At 34.3% G+C, this 16983-nt stretch overlaps 2 protein-coding genes across 2 annotated transcripts; both read right to left on the bottom strand.

Annotated features, from left to right (window-relative positions):
- Positions 1-5359: 5359 nt before the first annotated feature.
- Positions 5360-8421, bottom strand: LOC122591327 (ultraviolet-B receptor UVR8). Its single transcript, XM_043763587.1, has 5 exons — positions 7825-8421; positions 7032-7241; positions 6104-6583; positions 5912-6019; positions 5360-5812 (listed from the first exon to the last, which is right to left on the bottom strand). Exons 1-5 carry the CDS (start codon positions 8143-8145, stop codon positions 5489-5491), a joined length of 1443 nt encoding a protein of 480 aa, XP_043619522.1. The 5' UTR covers positions 8146-8421; the 3' UTR covers positions 5360-5488.
- Positions 8422-10618: 2197 nt separating this feature from the next.
- LOC122593040 (vesicle-fusing ATPase) lies at positions 10619-16983 on the bottom strand. The gene is made up of 21 exons (XM_043765381.1): positions 16642-16983; positions 15108-15203; positions 14949-15030; positions 14794-14844; positions 14510-14677; positions 14241-14395; positions 14025-14133; positions 13725-13824; positions 13587-13642; positions 13421-13486; positions 13254-13336; positions 13032-13165; positions 12606-12816; positions 12282-12413; positions 12143-12203; positions 11995-12054; positions 11839-11897; positions 11646-11733; positions 11347-11469; positions 11169-11234; positions 10619-11038 (listed from the first exon to the last, which is right to left on the bottom strand). The coding sequence occupies exons 1-21, from the start codon at positions 16812-16814 to the stop codon at positions 10895-10897; spliced, it is 2217 nt and encodes a 738-aa protein (XP_043621316.1). The 5' UTR covers positions 16815-16983; the 3' UTR covers positions 10619-10894.

Below are 16983 nucleotides of genomic sequence, written 5' to 3'. Positions count from 1 at the left end.
TATGAACTTTGTACTTGATGAAATATTTATCAAGAAATTTGGCCCATGTGATCGATTTGGGTTTTCTCTTATTCATAATAAAAACAAAATGTTGTTTCGAATATACCGAAAACATAATTTGACACATATTGTTAGATTTAAACCTCTGATTCCGCTTTGGATTTGAAAGAGAATAAAATTAAACAAGTATAAGAGGACCCAAAAAATAACTTCTTTTCAAATAATTAATCGCATACTTTTCTTTTGCATTCTCCTGATGCATTTCTTGATTTCTGCTCCTTCAAACAAGTAGACAATTTTGTTGGTACGGAAAAAAACAATCAAAGTTTTGAGGTGGTCTTACGTTACTTGAACCAAATTTTGAGGTGGCATTTTCGCTTTGTTTATTTACTTGCTGACTACGTGTATCATGAAAGACATAAATACGTGTGGGAGAAATAGGTCACCATCCACACATTCAAATTAAGTACATAAATAGATGTAATTCAAGAAAAAAAGGTGCATAAATAGATAATCCGGATAATATTAGTTGACTACCTTAATTTAATAACAAATTTATGCGTCTAAAACATTTCATAATATTTTTGGGGAAACTGTAGAGAAACGAACAATGACTTGAATACTTTAAAAGACGTGATATATAATATTTCCAGATCAAATTTATTTGTTCACCCATATAAAAAAAATCGGATACAATTCAATAAATTTAAACAAAAATATGTCTATGATTAAGAAAATTCTCGAACCAAAAAGAAAATCCAAATGACGGGAATTTTGGTAATGTTAACTAGTCATGTAAAAACGTTTATCAAAATTACCCCCTTGTAAATTCCAAAATATCAAAATTGCCTTCATAACTTGATAATAATAAACTCAAATTAGTGTGTATTTTGCGCCTTTAAATTTTATCATGTTACATTGTCATAGTTTCAATGGCAGTTGCTATAAAAAGAATATCATAATAATATTGATTAATCAAGTTAATCTAGTTAAACTGAAATATTTAACACATAATTATCTATATTATCTAATAAAACAAACCATTCTTTTTTTTTCCCTTAAACTTTCGGTCTTTGAAAAATGAAAAATACCTTATTTTTTTATTCACTAATTTAAACATCTTCATTTAGTATACCCATAATACCCTTAATGAAATAATTTATAGTATAGATCCTTCAACACTTGAAATAACTACAATATAGATCCTCCAACACTTGAAATAACTACAATATCACCTTTAACATCAATTATTTTTACATTCATCACCATCGTCCTCACTGCCGCCCCCACCATCGTCACCATCACCCCGACCATCACTACCCTACTTTCACTGCATTGTGTGGGCATAAGTCTAGTAATATATTATCGGAGATGATGTTATGAATCTCCTACTATTTTTACAAGCGTAAACCTATTAAAGCGACTTATTTCATCAAGTGATACACTTAAAACTTATAAAGCCTTTATTGATACATTCAAACGTCTCAGCAATTCCAAGTATAAGAGTTAAATTATGTTATCACCACTCACCAGGGGCAGGGTATTTAGATAGTGCTTTACTGCTTTTTAAAAAAAATTAGTGAAACAAGTTCAAAGTCTATAGTTTTATTGCACATTAGACTGATTTCGTCACATCTTCTCCGTTAGTATCCATCATCATGGACTGAAAATAATATTTATACCCTTATGTACAATGTATGTGGGAGACTTAATCGGGCAACTCTAACGTTCATTAGTGTTGCATGTTAAATGGGATTAATATAGAAATGTAATTCATTTGTAATTCAGGGTGTAAAGTGTCAACTATAATACTGGAGGGATTAGTTGTGTCAATTAGCATAGTTTGGGTGGACAAGTTTGTTAGAAACGGTTATCAGTTATTTCTGTATATATTGCATATAATCAATAAGAGGGAATCATCTTTGTGCGTGAAATCTCTCTTTCTCTCTCGTAATTCTGTTTTTTCTTGTAACAAATTAGTATCAGAGCCACCGCTCCTCGGCAGCGACTCCAATTCCGATCATCACTTCCGGTGAACCTCTGTTCCCAAATCAATTCCGATCATCTTCCGGCGAACTTTTGTTCCCGAATCTCTTAAAACAAGAAACCCAAACACAATTCCATTACCATGGATACTAGAAACAAAAATCAAAATACTGAATTAGAAAGATTAACCAAAGATAACGATCGGTTAACTAATGAGATGTTAACAATGAAATCTCATGTGGACAAACTTCTCTCTCAAATGGCGTCCATGGAGAAACAAGGGTTAGCATTAGTTAACAGAAATGGTGGTGACAGAATTAGTAATAACCGTTTGGCGAAGTTAGATTTTCCCAGATTTGATGGAGAAGATGTAGAAGGATGGGTTTATAAATGTCAACATTTCTTTGACATTGATAAGACACCAGAAAATAGAAAGGTTAGATATGCAGTCATTCATATGGATGGGAAGGCATTATCTTGGCATCATGGCTTTGTGAAATCCAGTGGTAAAGCCATGGATGAGTTGAAATGGGATGATTACAAGAAAAAACATATTTACGAGAGAGAAAGAGAGATTTCACGCACAAAGATGATTCCCTTTATTAATTATATGTAATATATACAGAAATAACTGATAAGCGTTTCTAACAAACTTGTCCACTCACACTATGCTAATTGACACAACTAATCCCTCCAGTATTATAGTTGACACTTTACACCCTGAATTACAAATGAATTACATTTCTATATTAATCCCATTTAATATGTAACAATTAGTCGGACGGACGGACAAACGGTGATATAAAAGCAGAGTAAAAAAACGAGCTTTAGTAGAAGTAAAAAACACAAAGATCAAACATAATAAATGGACTAATAACATAGATGATTTGTGAGAGTACTCATTATATTAAACGTGTACAAACCAGAAAAACAAAAGAAAAAAACAAATACTTCGTATAAAAAATGGAAGAGTACAAATAGGTTGATACATTCTCACTTCTAAAATTTACCCATTTTAACACTTGTTTTGATGTATCACTCAATAAGTTTGTTCCAAGTTGTATGTGAAAATAGTTTTGAAGAAAATGATCAACTTGATTAGATGTCTAGATATCATAATTTTTGAAATCCTTCCAAAAATGGTAAAATGATTTATATGAAGTATCTGAAGGTGTGATGTTCGATTTTTATTGTCAACATTCTTGTATGGCCTCGACCATTTATATAACTTAATTTACCTCTTACATACTGGACTTGGGAAGTGTAGTGTAAACGGCCCAAGTTTAGTCCGAATGATAAGACAAAACATATAAAGTTATAAGCAATATATATAGTCGGTGACGAATGTGAAAAAAAATTCTATGGAGGCATCAAAATACTAGCGTATCAATATCAATACTCAATATAACCGAGTTGCATAGCGCAGAAACATCTCATAAGTAAAAATGCTAAAGTTAACACTTTAGCCTCTTGTATTTCTAATATTCCATTTTTGTAAACATATTTATACTAGACTCATTTTTGGAACTCAAAAAATAAGTATGTGTGTAACTTTGAGGGTCTCTTTTTTACTTTTGAGTTGAGTTATGAGTAAATATCGGTTATAATTCATTTCACACAACGGTTTAACAATTTAATCAACCCTTAAAAATAAAAGATTCGCCAAGCAAAACAAGAGAGCTCACTATTTGTCGATGATAAAATAGTCAATCACATTACATTATACAGGTATAGATTCATACATTAACACATACAAATACTAACATAGTAACATGTCAATCACAAACCATATATTATTATTTTTTTAAATAGGAAACACAAAGCATATTCACATTAATAAAAAAGAGTATATACATAATTTATAATTTTAATGAATACAGTATACTGACTTAGAAAATAATAATTATATACAAAATATGTTGATCAGTTATTGAATGGGGTTAATATATGTACTGCAGTTGTACATATTTATGGGTAGGTATTATCAGGGGTCAGTTTTAGAACATTCATAATACTTGAAGGTTAAATTTATAATTATTTTTTAAATTTTCTTCTTAGCTTAACAGGCACAAAACCAGAAAAAGAAAATTTATTAAAATTTTGAGCTTTGCAATCGAACTAATTTCATGGACTAAATTCTTTTTTTTTTCTAATTGTTGGGCCAAAATTCGAGGAAATGGCTATATTGGACAATAGGGGAAGGCCGAAAGGCAGGCATATCTTTGTTGAGTGGTTTGCCAATGGCCTAATGCCATATATGATAATGAAAAGGGTAAGGGGAACCTAGCCCCGATACTACAATTGGTACCCATCGACCCACCCCGTATAAGACATATGATGCCGGCAAAATACCTCCATTTTAATCCCCACATGATTTGGGCACCCCGAAGGATCGAACCCGCGTATTTAAACTTCACATATGAGTCTAGGCTTCATTTGTAACGGGTACCTTAAAGAAATTATTTTTTGCCCTAAGCGGGGATCGAACCTGAGACCTTAAGGTCACCAGGTGTTTGCCTTACCACTAGGCTAATTCCTTGGTGTAAATACTAAATATACAATATGATTCACATATTTGTGATTAACCATATCTAGAACTCATAAAGGTTATTACGTTAGTTTAAATTTCTTAACACCAAAGACCCTTTTGTATGTCTAGTAAACATGAACAAGCAAATGGATATAAAAAAAAGAACAGGGTTTGCTTGAAGAACCTATGATGCAATATGTCAATGATTGGCAGCTTAAGAAAATGAACAATGTGGAAAACTAACGGTTACACGAAGAAACTGTTGTGAATATGTCAACTAAAATGTCGATTTAATAACAACAAATTGCTACCAAGGGCTACCCTTGTTGTAAGTGTCAATGGATCCACGCGGTCACGGTGTCACACCACATTGTAACTTAAAGTTCCATCAAGAAGCCAAAACTCCAATGGTGCCACCAAACCTATAAGACACCAATAAACTGTTGCCTAAAACAGCGATGAGATCATTGCTAGTGAGGAAACTACAATGCACCAGGCCACTGTTGCACAACGTCTCCACTTATGTTTTTGGGTAAAGGGATGTTACATTGTTACCGCAGAAAAATTCTATAGAAGTTTGATGAAGATGTAAGATAAGATTAGACTCAAAAAATAATATAATAATAATAATAATAAGATTAGACTCCCATCAACATACCACGTCTCAGTCTCATCTTTACTAATCGTCTAATCTAGGAACTTTTAAATGTGTTTTTGAACTAAAGAACAAGTAGATTATACTCTCATAAGAACTTTATCTGTCATACGATATATAGGCAACAAATTTAACACTTTACATGTCCATAAAGTTTAGATTGTTCTTGCTTCAGTAATCACAAGTCCTCACAAAAAGTTGCATTTTTTGACACTTTTATAACAATTATAATAGCTCAAATTTGGTACATATAAACTATCTTAATTATTACAGTAAAATTAACATAAACAGAAAACCAATGATCTATTTTTCATACACTATGCATCAATATCTTTTGTTTCTTCAAACAAGATTTCAGTCGGATTGAGACAATCTCTCAGCTTATCATGCCCAAGTTGTGCCCGTTCATTGTCCCCAAATCCAAATATACGACCTTGGTTTGTGAGTACCACTGAGTGATACAAACCTGTGCTTACTTGAGAAATATGACGATCCTTTAAACTATAAAGCTTGCTAGGCTTCAACACTTTGTCAGATACACCTCTATCCGGAAAGCCCAAACTCCCAAACCCCATCCATCCAAATCCATATAGACTTCCGTTTTCTAACAACACAAATGTCTTCCTCTTGCTTGCACACACCTTCAAAAAGGTAAAAAAAAATTTGATTAATTGTCAAATAACATCCAAGAATATGTCACATAAGTTCTAGAGATGATGTTCATTTTTTGATTATCGAACCTGAACGGCAAGGTGATTCTTCAGAGTAATAAGGTGCTCAGGGGTCGTTTTATCAATCTCATCACCATGGCCAAGTGCACCACAGTAGCCTTTTCCCCATGTGTAAACCTGATTTTCACATACGATATGGTTAATGAACCTTGAGACTTGTAAATGAAGATTTGAGGATTCAAAAGGAAGGTTTGGACTTACGTATCCATTAGAATCGAGTGCAACCACATGTTCATCGCCAGCAGAGACACGAACCACATGGATCCCTTTTCTCCTGAACCACTGCAGTGGCCGAGGGGTACTCTCACTGTGCTGCTCACCATGGCCAAGACAGAAATTGGTTCCCGACCCAAATGAATAAACGGTTCCATCACTAGTGACAGCAAGTGCATAACTTGGACCAGCAGTTATATGTACAACAGGACCAACGGTGACCAGGGATTCCACAAGTTTAGGTGTTGGCCTGTCCAAAGTGTCACCATGGCCAAGTTGACCGTGTGTGTTAATTCCACATGTGTATGCTTGACCTTCTTTTGTTAGAAACATAGTAAAGCTAACCCCAGTAGCAACCTGCTTGCAAGGCACTTCCTTTAAAGCTTCAACAAGCCGAGGCTTGAAGATTGGACGGCTTGTATCACTATGTCCACAACAGAACGACGAATTGTCACCACATGTGAAAACCTACAAACATATATGTGCTTATTAACTTGGAACAATTTAGTGTTTTGGAAGTGTTTTTATATGATATCAAATAATTAGCAGCAGATAAAGCGTTGTAACACTTTGGGCTACAAAACATAGTTTTCGCATATGCTAAGGCCCGTGAAAGTTGGAATATTCAGCTAATCTACTATTTAAATGGATGCTAAGGCCCGTTAAAGTTGGAATTTCAGATAATCTACTATTTAAATGTATGAAAGATTTAAGATTTTAGTTATTTATTTTGCAGCTATCATAAACTTACTATCCAAAACTGATGATTTAACCCCTAAACAACCAATAAACTAAACAGAATCGGTTCAACTATACCCAAAAACTAGAAACTGATTATCTACAGCTTGAAAACGCAATAACCAGATAACCACTTTCAAAAAGCCTTTACACCATAAAGATAGGGACAGATACATACATCACCAGACAGCGTGACAAATGCAGCATGGTTATGAGAAGCAGAAACGTGTGTCACTTGGGCAGGACACGGAAACTTAATCGGTGTAAATGCTACGCATTGTGTTGTTTCAGGACCATGACCAAGAACACCACACAAACTTGAACCACATGAGTAAACCGTTGAATCTTTAATCAGCAATGTGTGATACCTTCCACTCCTAATTTGCATCTGCCAGTAATCATAAACAATTGAAACTCAATAAAGTAGCTAACAAACTTAATTATCTGGGATTGCATACTCTTTAAGTGCTTAAAGCATAATGCGTTTATCTTAACACAACACTCACTATTTAGGTATTCAGATGAAAACAAAATAAGTTTTGTGTGCTTATTTTATACTGAAATAAGTACTTTTTTGTTAGAGGACACCATAAAAGGTGCTTATTTTGAATGCAATTTCAAAAATAAGCACCTCTAGTATATGCTACATTGCAACCCCATGCACCTTTAATAGTATATCAAAATTAAAACACAATAACAAGGGTGAAATGCATAGAAATGTATTCAACTATAGCCCAAAAATCTATTTTGTATGTGTTCAACCTTTTTAGTCATGCTTTTGTATGTATGTAACCAATTACATACTTGTAATTTTGTAAATTAGATTAGTAGAGTGTATCCAACTTTTTAGTAATGCTATTGTATGTATCTAACCAATAACATATAGTATATATTTGAGGCTATAGTTAGATACATTTATATTACTTAAAAACAGAGTAGTTTTTAAGAAATTAAAAACCATGAAAACATACATTGCCAGAAGTGGTCTGAACAACATCAGAAGACTGATCAACTGACTGCAAAAACCTCAAAAGCCTCTTCCAATTCCCACCACATCTAACCAAAACCTCATCTTGAGCTCTATGACTCAAACCAACATAAACAGGATGTGACACACAGAGTTGAAAAGCAGCAAAGTCAACCAAAGACCTTGACTTTTGAAAGGTCAAACCATTGCCTCTAAAAAACTTATTACTCAGCTCCAAACAAACAAGATCCACACCACCCAAAACACCACCAGATATCAAGATTTCAAGAATCAAATGAACAGGTAAATCGTCAATCATACCCATTTGAGAAGAAAAAAAAAAGATTAGATTTTTAAGCGGAATTTGATGAAATATAAATGGGAAAATGAATTATAGTTTGTGGGGTGTAAGAAATTTGTAAGCTTTATTGGTAATTTTTTGTAAATAAACATCAAGAAAATGAATCTAAATAGTATATGTATATATTTTGATATATAAAGGAAATGTTGCGAAATTAGTACCCAGAAAACATGTTTTTGAAAAATTGGGTTTTGTTGGAAAGCGAAAATTAAGGTTTGTATGGAATTATTAATGGCGAATTACTCTCTCTCACTCACACACACACACACACACGCATATATAAAGAGAGACTAGAGAGAGAATTATAGTGAGAGAAAGGGCTGTTTTTGTGGGTGTTTGAAACTTTGAAAGTGATTAACCAGTCTGTCGTGTACACGTGGAAGAATGTGATTGGTTTGGTGTATGCATACATATGGAAATTTGTGTCAGATTGGCACTTAACAAACGTTAATGTTGTACGTTTACTTTATATTTCCTTCTTGATCAAGGTTTGTTTCGATGACTTTCTTTTTGATTCTAACGCGTTGTGTCGAGTAACTTCACTTACTTGCCTATCATCTTTTCTTTATGAATTTGGTTGTTTAAATGTCGTGCTTAGAACCAATTCAAACCAACCCGAAATGAAAGATAAAGGTAATTGGGTCATATGAAGTACAGATTTGACGTTAATTATATAAATATTTGAAAATAATTAATTTTTTTGTTCACGAGAATGGTAAATACAAGATCCATTGGACTTATTTATCAATTGATCACCAACTTCATTGGTCATTTACCCTTTTATTAACCGAATCGTTAGCTTAATACTAATTTAGTGCACAAACAAGTTCTAATACAATTAAGTCATATATAAATGTAGTTTATCAAAAAAGAGTTTTCAATAACAGTTTTATCGATAATCTCAGCAAGTCAATACGAAAAAAATTAAAACCATGTTAAAGACAGATGAACATAAATTGAACTAATAACTTTTATGTTCTATGACTCACCACATTAGAGCCAATTCAACTTTTATGGCTCTAGCTATTGGAAATTCGCCGTATAAACCTTTTGTTTAAATGCACACTAAACAATGGAAGCTTACAAAAACTTGAATTGAAAATGAAAAACAACAAAAAGTTACGCAAGTAGACAAAATAGAAAATTTATATTTTAACTGATGATCCACTGTTTAGTATTTACAATTACGGTGATGTAAGTGTTTGTTTCTCGAACAGATTAGCACTAACGTGTTCAGCTAGAAATTTGACAATTACTGTAAAAAGACTAGAATTTGGGGCCTAAAAATTCCATGCGTTGCAAACCAGCCTGTATTCTGTATCATATTGTCTAATGTCTATGAAGCTACACTAAAATCAGATTTCAGAACTCAACACAAGTGTTAGCTACCAACAACCCAACATCCACACGAGAGATTTAACGCAAGTGTGCAACCATATATTGTCTAGTATGTGGTGGACCATTGATCACATGGTCAACAATCAATAACATTACTTTTTGGGTCATATTGTATTTAATATCAATATGTTGTTAGCCTACGATAACTACCTAACTTTGAGTGACATGTGACACACACAACATACATATTGTCATTTGTCCACTTTTATTCTTTTGACTTTTTTTTGTTTCTGAAATATTGGTCACTAACATGAACATGGTACTTAATGGCAATCGCAAACCTACACACTGATTAATCAGAAATGGTGAAATATTAATAAAATTGAACATTCTGTAAGTTAATAACACTTCTTTACGATAACGCGCTGTGTTAGTACAGAGTAACAGGAGGAGGTTTTTAGTTTTTACTTTTCAAGTTAAGGATGATAAGTTTATTTTACTTCGATGTACGTGACTTAACCAAGATATCCCGTGACTATATTTGAACCAATTTGTACTCATTCGAAAGATGTTTTACCTAAGAAAGTTTCAGACTTCAAACCTATTGTGTGAAAACAAAACTTCGAAGTACCCAACCACTTTGCTGAGAGTTTAACCTTATTTGTTTAGAGTTTGTTGATACTCATATTTTATCTACTTTGCCCATTCTTGACAGATGCATAAAAATGTATTTGTTTATCAATCAAACACAGTTACAAAAGCAGTTTTTATCATCAACATTACTTCACTCATGCTGTTACAAAAGCAGTTTTTATCATCTACTTCGCTGAGAGCGTATGAAAGAACATTTTCGCAGTGTTAGTTTTGTTCTATTAGCAAGTGTGACTACAACACTTATCACAAAGGGTTAAAATGCCCCTTTCTGTGTGATTTTGGGGCTCATAGAGAGGTAACATGTGTTGAGGATGAAGTGGCAATAGAAAAAACGTTTTCATGGGCACCTGGTAGGCCTGCAGCAATATGTATCAGCTTCAAAATCTAGGATTTGAAGTCATTAGAGTTCTAAAAGATATAAACAGTCAAATAGAAATATACCATATAGAGTCAAAAACCATAATGAACAAATATAATGTAAAATGTAGAAGCTAATACATCAATGATATACCCTTCCAAAAATAAATCTCACAAATAGGGTATACATCTCCAATCAAAGCTTTAAAAAGAATGCTACAAACGCATAGCCTTTTTTCTAAACTCTGCTGCCATACTATGTAGTGGTCATATTCATTGTAACTTCGAGGAGGAAAAATTACAAGCCATCATTCAAAATTCCAGTTTTCTGTTTCTGTAGAAATCGAAGTGGAAAACACCCACACTAGTAGCGGACAATATCTTGGAGGCACTCATAGAAATGTGACATTTTGATTGTTTCCTTGCCGGAATAGATTGCCTCTGCACTTCCACCAGATTCTCCTTGTGCTGCCATCTCTACCACCATATACAGCCTCTTGATTGGCATCTACAACCACCACCAAGAAATTTGTAACCATTAGCTCGTCACAACATTTAGGAAATGTGGTTCCAAAAAAGGGATCTTATAATCTAACTAGTCTAACTGAGGAAGAAGATTAGAAGATTGAGTATCTTACATCATTCAAGGCCTCGGCCGCAGCATCAACATCATCATCTGAAAACACCTTAAGTTGTTGCAATACCTAAAAAGCCAAGGATTGATGATAATTGAAGAGAAAAGAACAATAAACATCAGAAAATTCTATAGAAAACAGCAAGTGACTGAGATATGAATCAAAAGCCAGAACATGTTACCTGTTTAGCATCTTCGGTCTTCAATGTAGGAACATGGTAAGTGACCGAGAAAGCGTCACAGACACCAACTGACTCCAGGAAAGATACCTCACTTGTCGTTCCAATCACCAACATATTTTTACCCTGAAAGTTGAAGTGATAGGATCATTTTTACCAAATATGCAGGAAACAGGTAGTTACATTTATCGTCTTCCATTATTATACCAAAGCAGCAACAAAGATTTTATCAATTTTAGATAAAGAACACCTTCCAGAATAAATTCAGAAGAAGTAACAAGATATAAATAAATAAAAATTACCTTAGGAGGAAGTCGTTTGAGGAGGACCATCAACGTCTGAGAAATCAAGTTTGAAAAGCGAGGTCCAATGGCAACATATTCTAGTAGTCTGTATTAGTGAATACATGTCAAGGTTAATCAGCCACACATATACAGATTCCAATTTAACCAAATGCTCATATATGTAATAATACGACATCAACAAGTCACGAACCTTTCAATATCATCAAGGACAATAATGCTCAGTGTTGACTTGTAAGCATCCTCAAATACCTAAAAAAAAGTGTTCTCATAAGAAACAGCTAATGAAAAGCAACTAATAGTGTCACAAATAATGGTTAAAAAAGACAAGGCCAAAGAAGCACCAAACCTTGACAATTTGTGCACATTTACTGGCTTCACTGAGGCCAATCATTGATTCAGCAGAAATCTACCATTTGGAGAGTGATAATCAGTCATATGAAAACTTAGTTGATGTGATATGCAGCGGATAAATCAACTTTATAAGAGAAACTTACAATCTTCACATAAGGGAAATCACTACCAATGCCAACAGTAGCTGCCATTGCAGTCTTACCACTGCCAAAAATATTAAGAGAAAGTTAGAAAAAAGGGAAACACCTTATGTCAATATTATTTACTACCAAAACACATTACCTGCCACTTGGACCTTCCAGAAGAACTGTGACAAGCGGGCTACCTCTGCTAACTTTAACTTGCTCTGATAATAACATAGTTCTCTTGAAGATATGATCATGTCGCTTACCACAATCAACGATTCCATTGAGTCTGAATCAATTTTATAGCATTCAGAAACTTTGGTTATTTAACAACAGAGAGAATAAATCCAATAAAAATACTTGCATGCATCATCACCAAGATAAAGATGATTTGGCATTTTAGCTCAAGAATAAAATCATTAGAAAGAAATTGTCACAACATTAATCATCTAGTAACATAAAGGTTTCAGATGATTTTTACCTGCAGCGCTCAAGGTCGTCCATGGAAGCACCAAATGAAGGAACAACTTCATGAAGAGCATTCAAGAAATCCTCCATTGTGACTTTAATGCTCTCCTCATCTATCGTCTTAGTAAGATCATCAGGGCTTATCTGTCGATTTAGAGCATAAGAAACGGCACTTTTGACAACACCTTCAAGCTCTGCTCCACTGTAATTCTTTGTCCGTGCAGCTGTTCTCCATTATAATACAAATCATTAGATTAACTAACAGCTTGTCTATCATTCTCATTACAATCTATATGGAACCTACCCTTCTAATCATATTCTTGATGACCACAAAAATATTGTTCAATTAATTGAATCCTTGCTTGAAAAGGTGACTTACAAGGGCACTTTTGGCCAATAAAATGAAAAAAAAAAAAAAATCCAGTGAAAAACAACATACCAAGCTCTTCCAAGTTAATATCTGGAGACAGAAAAGAATTTTCTTTCATCTTATTTGTATGAATTTGAAGAATCTGTAGACGACCAAGTTCATCAGGAAGGCTGATCTCCACTTGGACTTCCAAACGACCAGGCCTAAGCAAGTATTAGAGAATAATATATATATATAAGAAAGCACAGCAAAAAATGGTATTTAAAGCCTTATGATAGAGAAAAGGGTCACCTCAAAAGAGCTTCATCAAGCAAATCCTTCCTATTCGTCATACCAATGAGCAACACATTATTGAGAGCTTCCACACCATCTATCTAAATAACAGATATTCCAAAGTAAGTATCTTTTGAACTTCTTATCGTCGTTTATGAAGTTAAGACATTGAAATATTAATCAACCTTTGTAAGAAGCTGATTAACGATGCTATCGTGCACTCCTGTGCCATCCCTAGTCGAGCCTCTTGACTGCATTTGCAAAAAACAGATTACTACACTGGATATTTGGAAAAGGACAGTAGATAGGCAACCAATTGCAATTCAATTATTAAAGTATCAGAATGCCTACCTTACAAATTGCATCAATTTCGTCAAAAATGATAACATGCAACTCACTTTGATCCCCTGGAACAATTTGAACAAAAAGGCATAAGAAATGAGACAAGATTCCGTCAAAGGATAGACTATAACTAGTAGACCGCCCTACCTAGTGTTTTTTGATCTTGTTCAGCATCAGCAAATAAGTCCCTCACATTCTTCTCAGTTTCACCAACAAATTTACTTAGCACTTCAGGTCCATTTACAATCTAGTTTGTTAAATCAACCAAAACGGTCATCATTAGAAGCAACCAAATGTAAGATCATACTACATATTATTTAAAACAGAAGAGCTAACAAGCGAACCAATAATTTCATCTCTCTGCAGTATTAATAACAAATGATGGCAATGTGTTTTTAATATCTTCTCACTTAATCTATATAAATTGTCAATCCATGCATAAGGTACCTTTGGGTCCTTCCCATTTAACATGTTTCCAATCTGGCGAGCCATTAGAGTCTTGCCGGTACCAGGAGGACCATATAACAGCATTCCCTTCACATGCTTTACACCCAGTCTGATGCATACAATACACATTACCATGATGACTGATAAGTCGAGGATACAATACTAAAATAAGTTTCAAAAAAAGTGGTATATTGTATGGGACACTAATGATATTACTTGCTTGCCACGTGTGGAGGAAAAACCCTGGAAGCAAAAGCTCTTCTAAAAATATCAGCAAATTCATTGCTCAGACCACCAATGCCCAGTTTTTGAAGGTTAAAATCCTTTTGCTTAAAAATGCTGCTGCTAGCAGCCTCTCGCTGATTAATAATCTGCACATGAAAGAAAACTTGTAAAAATGAAACAAAACAAACATACAAATACTAGGAAAAAGTCAAGCAAGAGTTAAGTGTATATCATCAGTGCACATGTTTTGAAAATAGTACCTTTATTCCGCTAGAATTGGGGGCTTCAAACACAATGTATGAATCGCCAGAAAGCATGCCTCTATCACCGCTTGATTTTTCCTGCCCTTCCACGGCAACTTGGTTGACCGTGAAGATATAGCTGTTGCCAAGAAACTCAAAAGTTACCCTTTGTCCTGATGTCAAAATCTGCATTGAAGTAAGCCTTCATGTAAATCTCTATCAAAAAACAAACACATATAAAGTAACATTTATGCTAGCCTAATTACAATCTAAGAGATGGAACAACACATACAGAGACATACCTGGTTGTTGAATCTTTTCCGAAGCTGTTGAGCTAAAGCAACAGCATCAACCTGCAAAACATAAATCATTAAAACCGAGGATCAAAAAGGCAACGTCAAAGTCTGAGGTTAACAACCAGCAAACAAGCATGTGTTTAGACTAAAACAAGACATACCTGCTCTTCTCTAGTCCCTCTCTTAACAAATTCCAACTCAAGGGTAAGTAATGCGATGTTAAAATCTTCAGGAGGGATAAACCTACAATGGTTCGTAAAATTATTAGTCAACGACTTGGCAAAAAAAAACTCAATTACCACACTAGAGTATATATATACCTGCTAACAGGTATTGAATCTCCTGTAGATACTCTTGCATAACGCCGTTGGATGGCATTAAGCCCAATTTGCCCACTTTGTATGGTATCATACGCAGTTTGTTTCAGTTAAGTGAAGCAATAAAGAGATTTTTTATAGATAACAGTAGTAACTAAATGCTCCATGGATAACTTAAACGTATACATGACCAGGTTACAGCAAACTTTATAAACACGGTTAACACATAAGATAGCTCCAACATGACTCTTCCCAGTTCAGGTCACACGGGGATGGTGAGTCTTTGTGACTCAGTTGTACTCGGCCTAACTGGGGTATCCCCCTGACCGTTTACAATTATTTCCCCAGCCACCCCCAAGATGTTTACCGAGGGTAGTTTCAAACCTGACACCTCTAATGAGAAAATAGGACCCCTAACCACTAGGCCACCTTGGTGGCGGTTACAATTCAGAAACTTGAACATTACCGATCCCTCCTAACACAAGCATTCTGGTTCAATCTAAATCCAGCTAGGCAGCCAAAGCTACTCTGTATCATAGGTTAACACCCGTTATTATACTTGGGCTCATCGGACCTTAGGATTCCGTCGTTAATATCTGGTTCAATCGAAATCCATTTTTGTTACTGGTATTTCTTGCGAGCTAGGCAGCCAAAGCTACTCTGTACAATAGGTTAGCACCCGTTACTATACTTGGACTCATCGGACCTTAGGATTTCGTCTTTAATATCTACTTATATGTATGTATGCTTGCATGATACAATTCTTATTTGCTTCTATGACTGTTTTATGCATGTGGTTATGTTTATTATGCTTCTATGACTGTATTTAATTGCTATGCCTTGTTCTAAGGTTTGCTACGTTTTACATCTATTATTCTACTCTACTTTTAACGTAGCCAGGTGATACTCAACGGACAGGTATGGTTACTTTCCCTTTACACTCTCCTCTCCCGTTCTTTCCTCGTTTGGCCAAAGGTCCTTATGGAAACAATCTCTTTACCTTTGGCTAGTGTCAAGATTGTCTACATCTCACCTCCCCATATCCCGCGTATATTTTGTTGCTACATGTTTTACCAAAGCACGCCACTCAAAAGCTTACTAAATTTATGGACCACAGATATTCGTTATTACCAAAACAAACCTAATTCAAAACATTATAAAATGCATACCAAACCTAAATGATACGACGTTCGACATCAAAACAATTACGATTTGAAAAAATAAATTCCGGACTATATGATCAAACATCGTCAAATTCATATTAAAATTATCGTCTAATAATAAAGTACTCTACAATATGTGTACGTGTGTGTGAGAGAGAGAGGTATATATTTGTTGATCAATTACAAAATTAGGTTAAACATTACATTACACACTAAGCTAATTAAACAACAAGACCTGCAATGCATTCAAAGTTTTGAAAAATTATTCCTAAGTAGATCATGAATAATTAACTACCTAATCAATATATATATATATATATAGATATAGATATATATATAGATATAGATATATAGATGTAAAATAGGAAGGATATGAAATGGAGAGAACGAAGACTTCACCAACGAGAGCAAAAGCGAGTTTAGATCCAGGAACAATAAATTGACGGAGATCGGACGGTGAACAATACGCGCAATTTGTATACGCTAGATCCTTCGACGGCGTGTTTGTCACCGTCATCATCATCGACGATCCTGACCTCCCCGCCATTTCTTCTAACACACACTATTTTAATCTCTCACACACACGCACAAATATGTAAATGGATTATGAATTAATTCAAATTAAAATCGTGAAATCGATTTGTTTCTATCTTTATTTTACTTTGTTGTGTATTTATTATATGAAATCATGAAAAGTCGTTTTCTTAGGATCGAAG

Source organism: Erigeron canadensis, chromosome 3, assembly GCF_010389155.1.
Source record: "Erigeron canadensis isolate Cc75 chromosome 3, C_canadensis_v1, whole genome shotgun sequence".
Classification (NCBI taxonomy): Eukaryota; Viridiplantae; Streptophyta; class Magnoliopsida; order Asterales; family Asteraceae; genus Erigeron; species Erigeron canadensis.
Note: the sequence above shows the minus strand (reverse complement) of the source record. Positions and strands in the feature narration are given on the sequence as shown.

Excerpts from the sequence above, each read along its gene's own strand:
- LOC122591327 (XM_043763587.1), bottom strand. The coding sequence starts at position 8,145 with ATGGGTATGATTGACGATTTACCTGTTCATTTGATTCTTGAAATCTTG. Across the intron at positions 7,242-7,824 it reads TTCAGACCACTTCTGGCAAT|ATGCAAATTAGGAGTGGAAG; the intron begins GTATGTTTTCAT and ends GATTACTGGCAG. Across the intron at positions 5,813-5,911 it reads AGAATCACCTTGCCGTTCAG|GTGTGTGCAAGCAAGAGGAA; the intron begins GTTCGATAATCA and ends ACCTTTTTGAAG.
- LOC122593040 (XM_043765381.1), bottom strand. The coding sequence starts at position 16,814 with ATGGCGGGGAGGTCAGGATCGTCGATGATGATGACGGTGACAAACACG. Across the intron at positions 15,204-16,641 it reads GTCTTCGTTCTCTCCATTTC|TGCGTATGATACCATACAAA; the intron begins ATATCCTTCCTA and ends ACTGAAACAAAC. Across the intron at positions 11,235-11,346 it reads AGACCGAAGATGCTAAACAG|GTATTGCAACAACTTAAGGT; the intron begins GTAACATGTTCT and ends TTGGCTTTTTAG.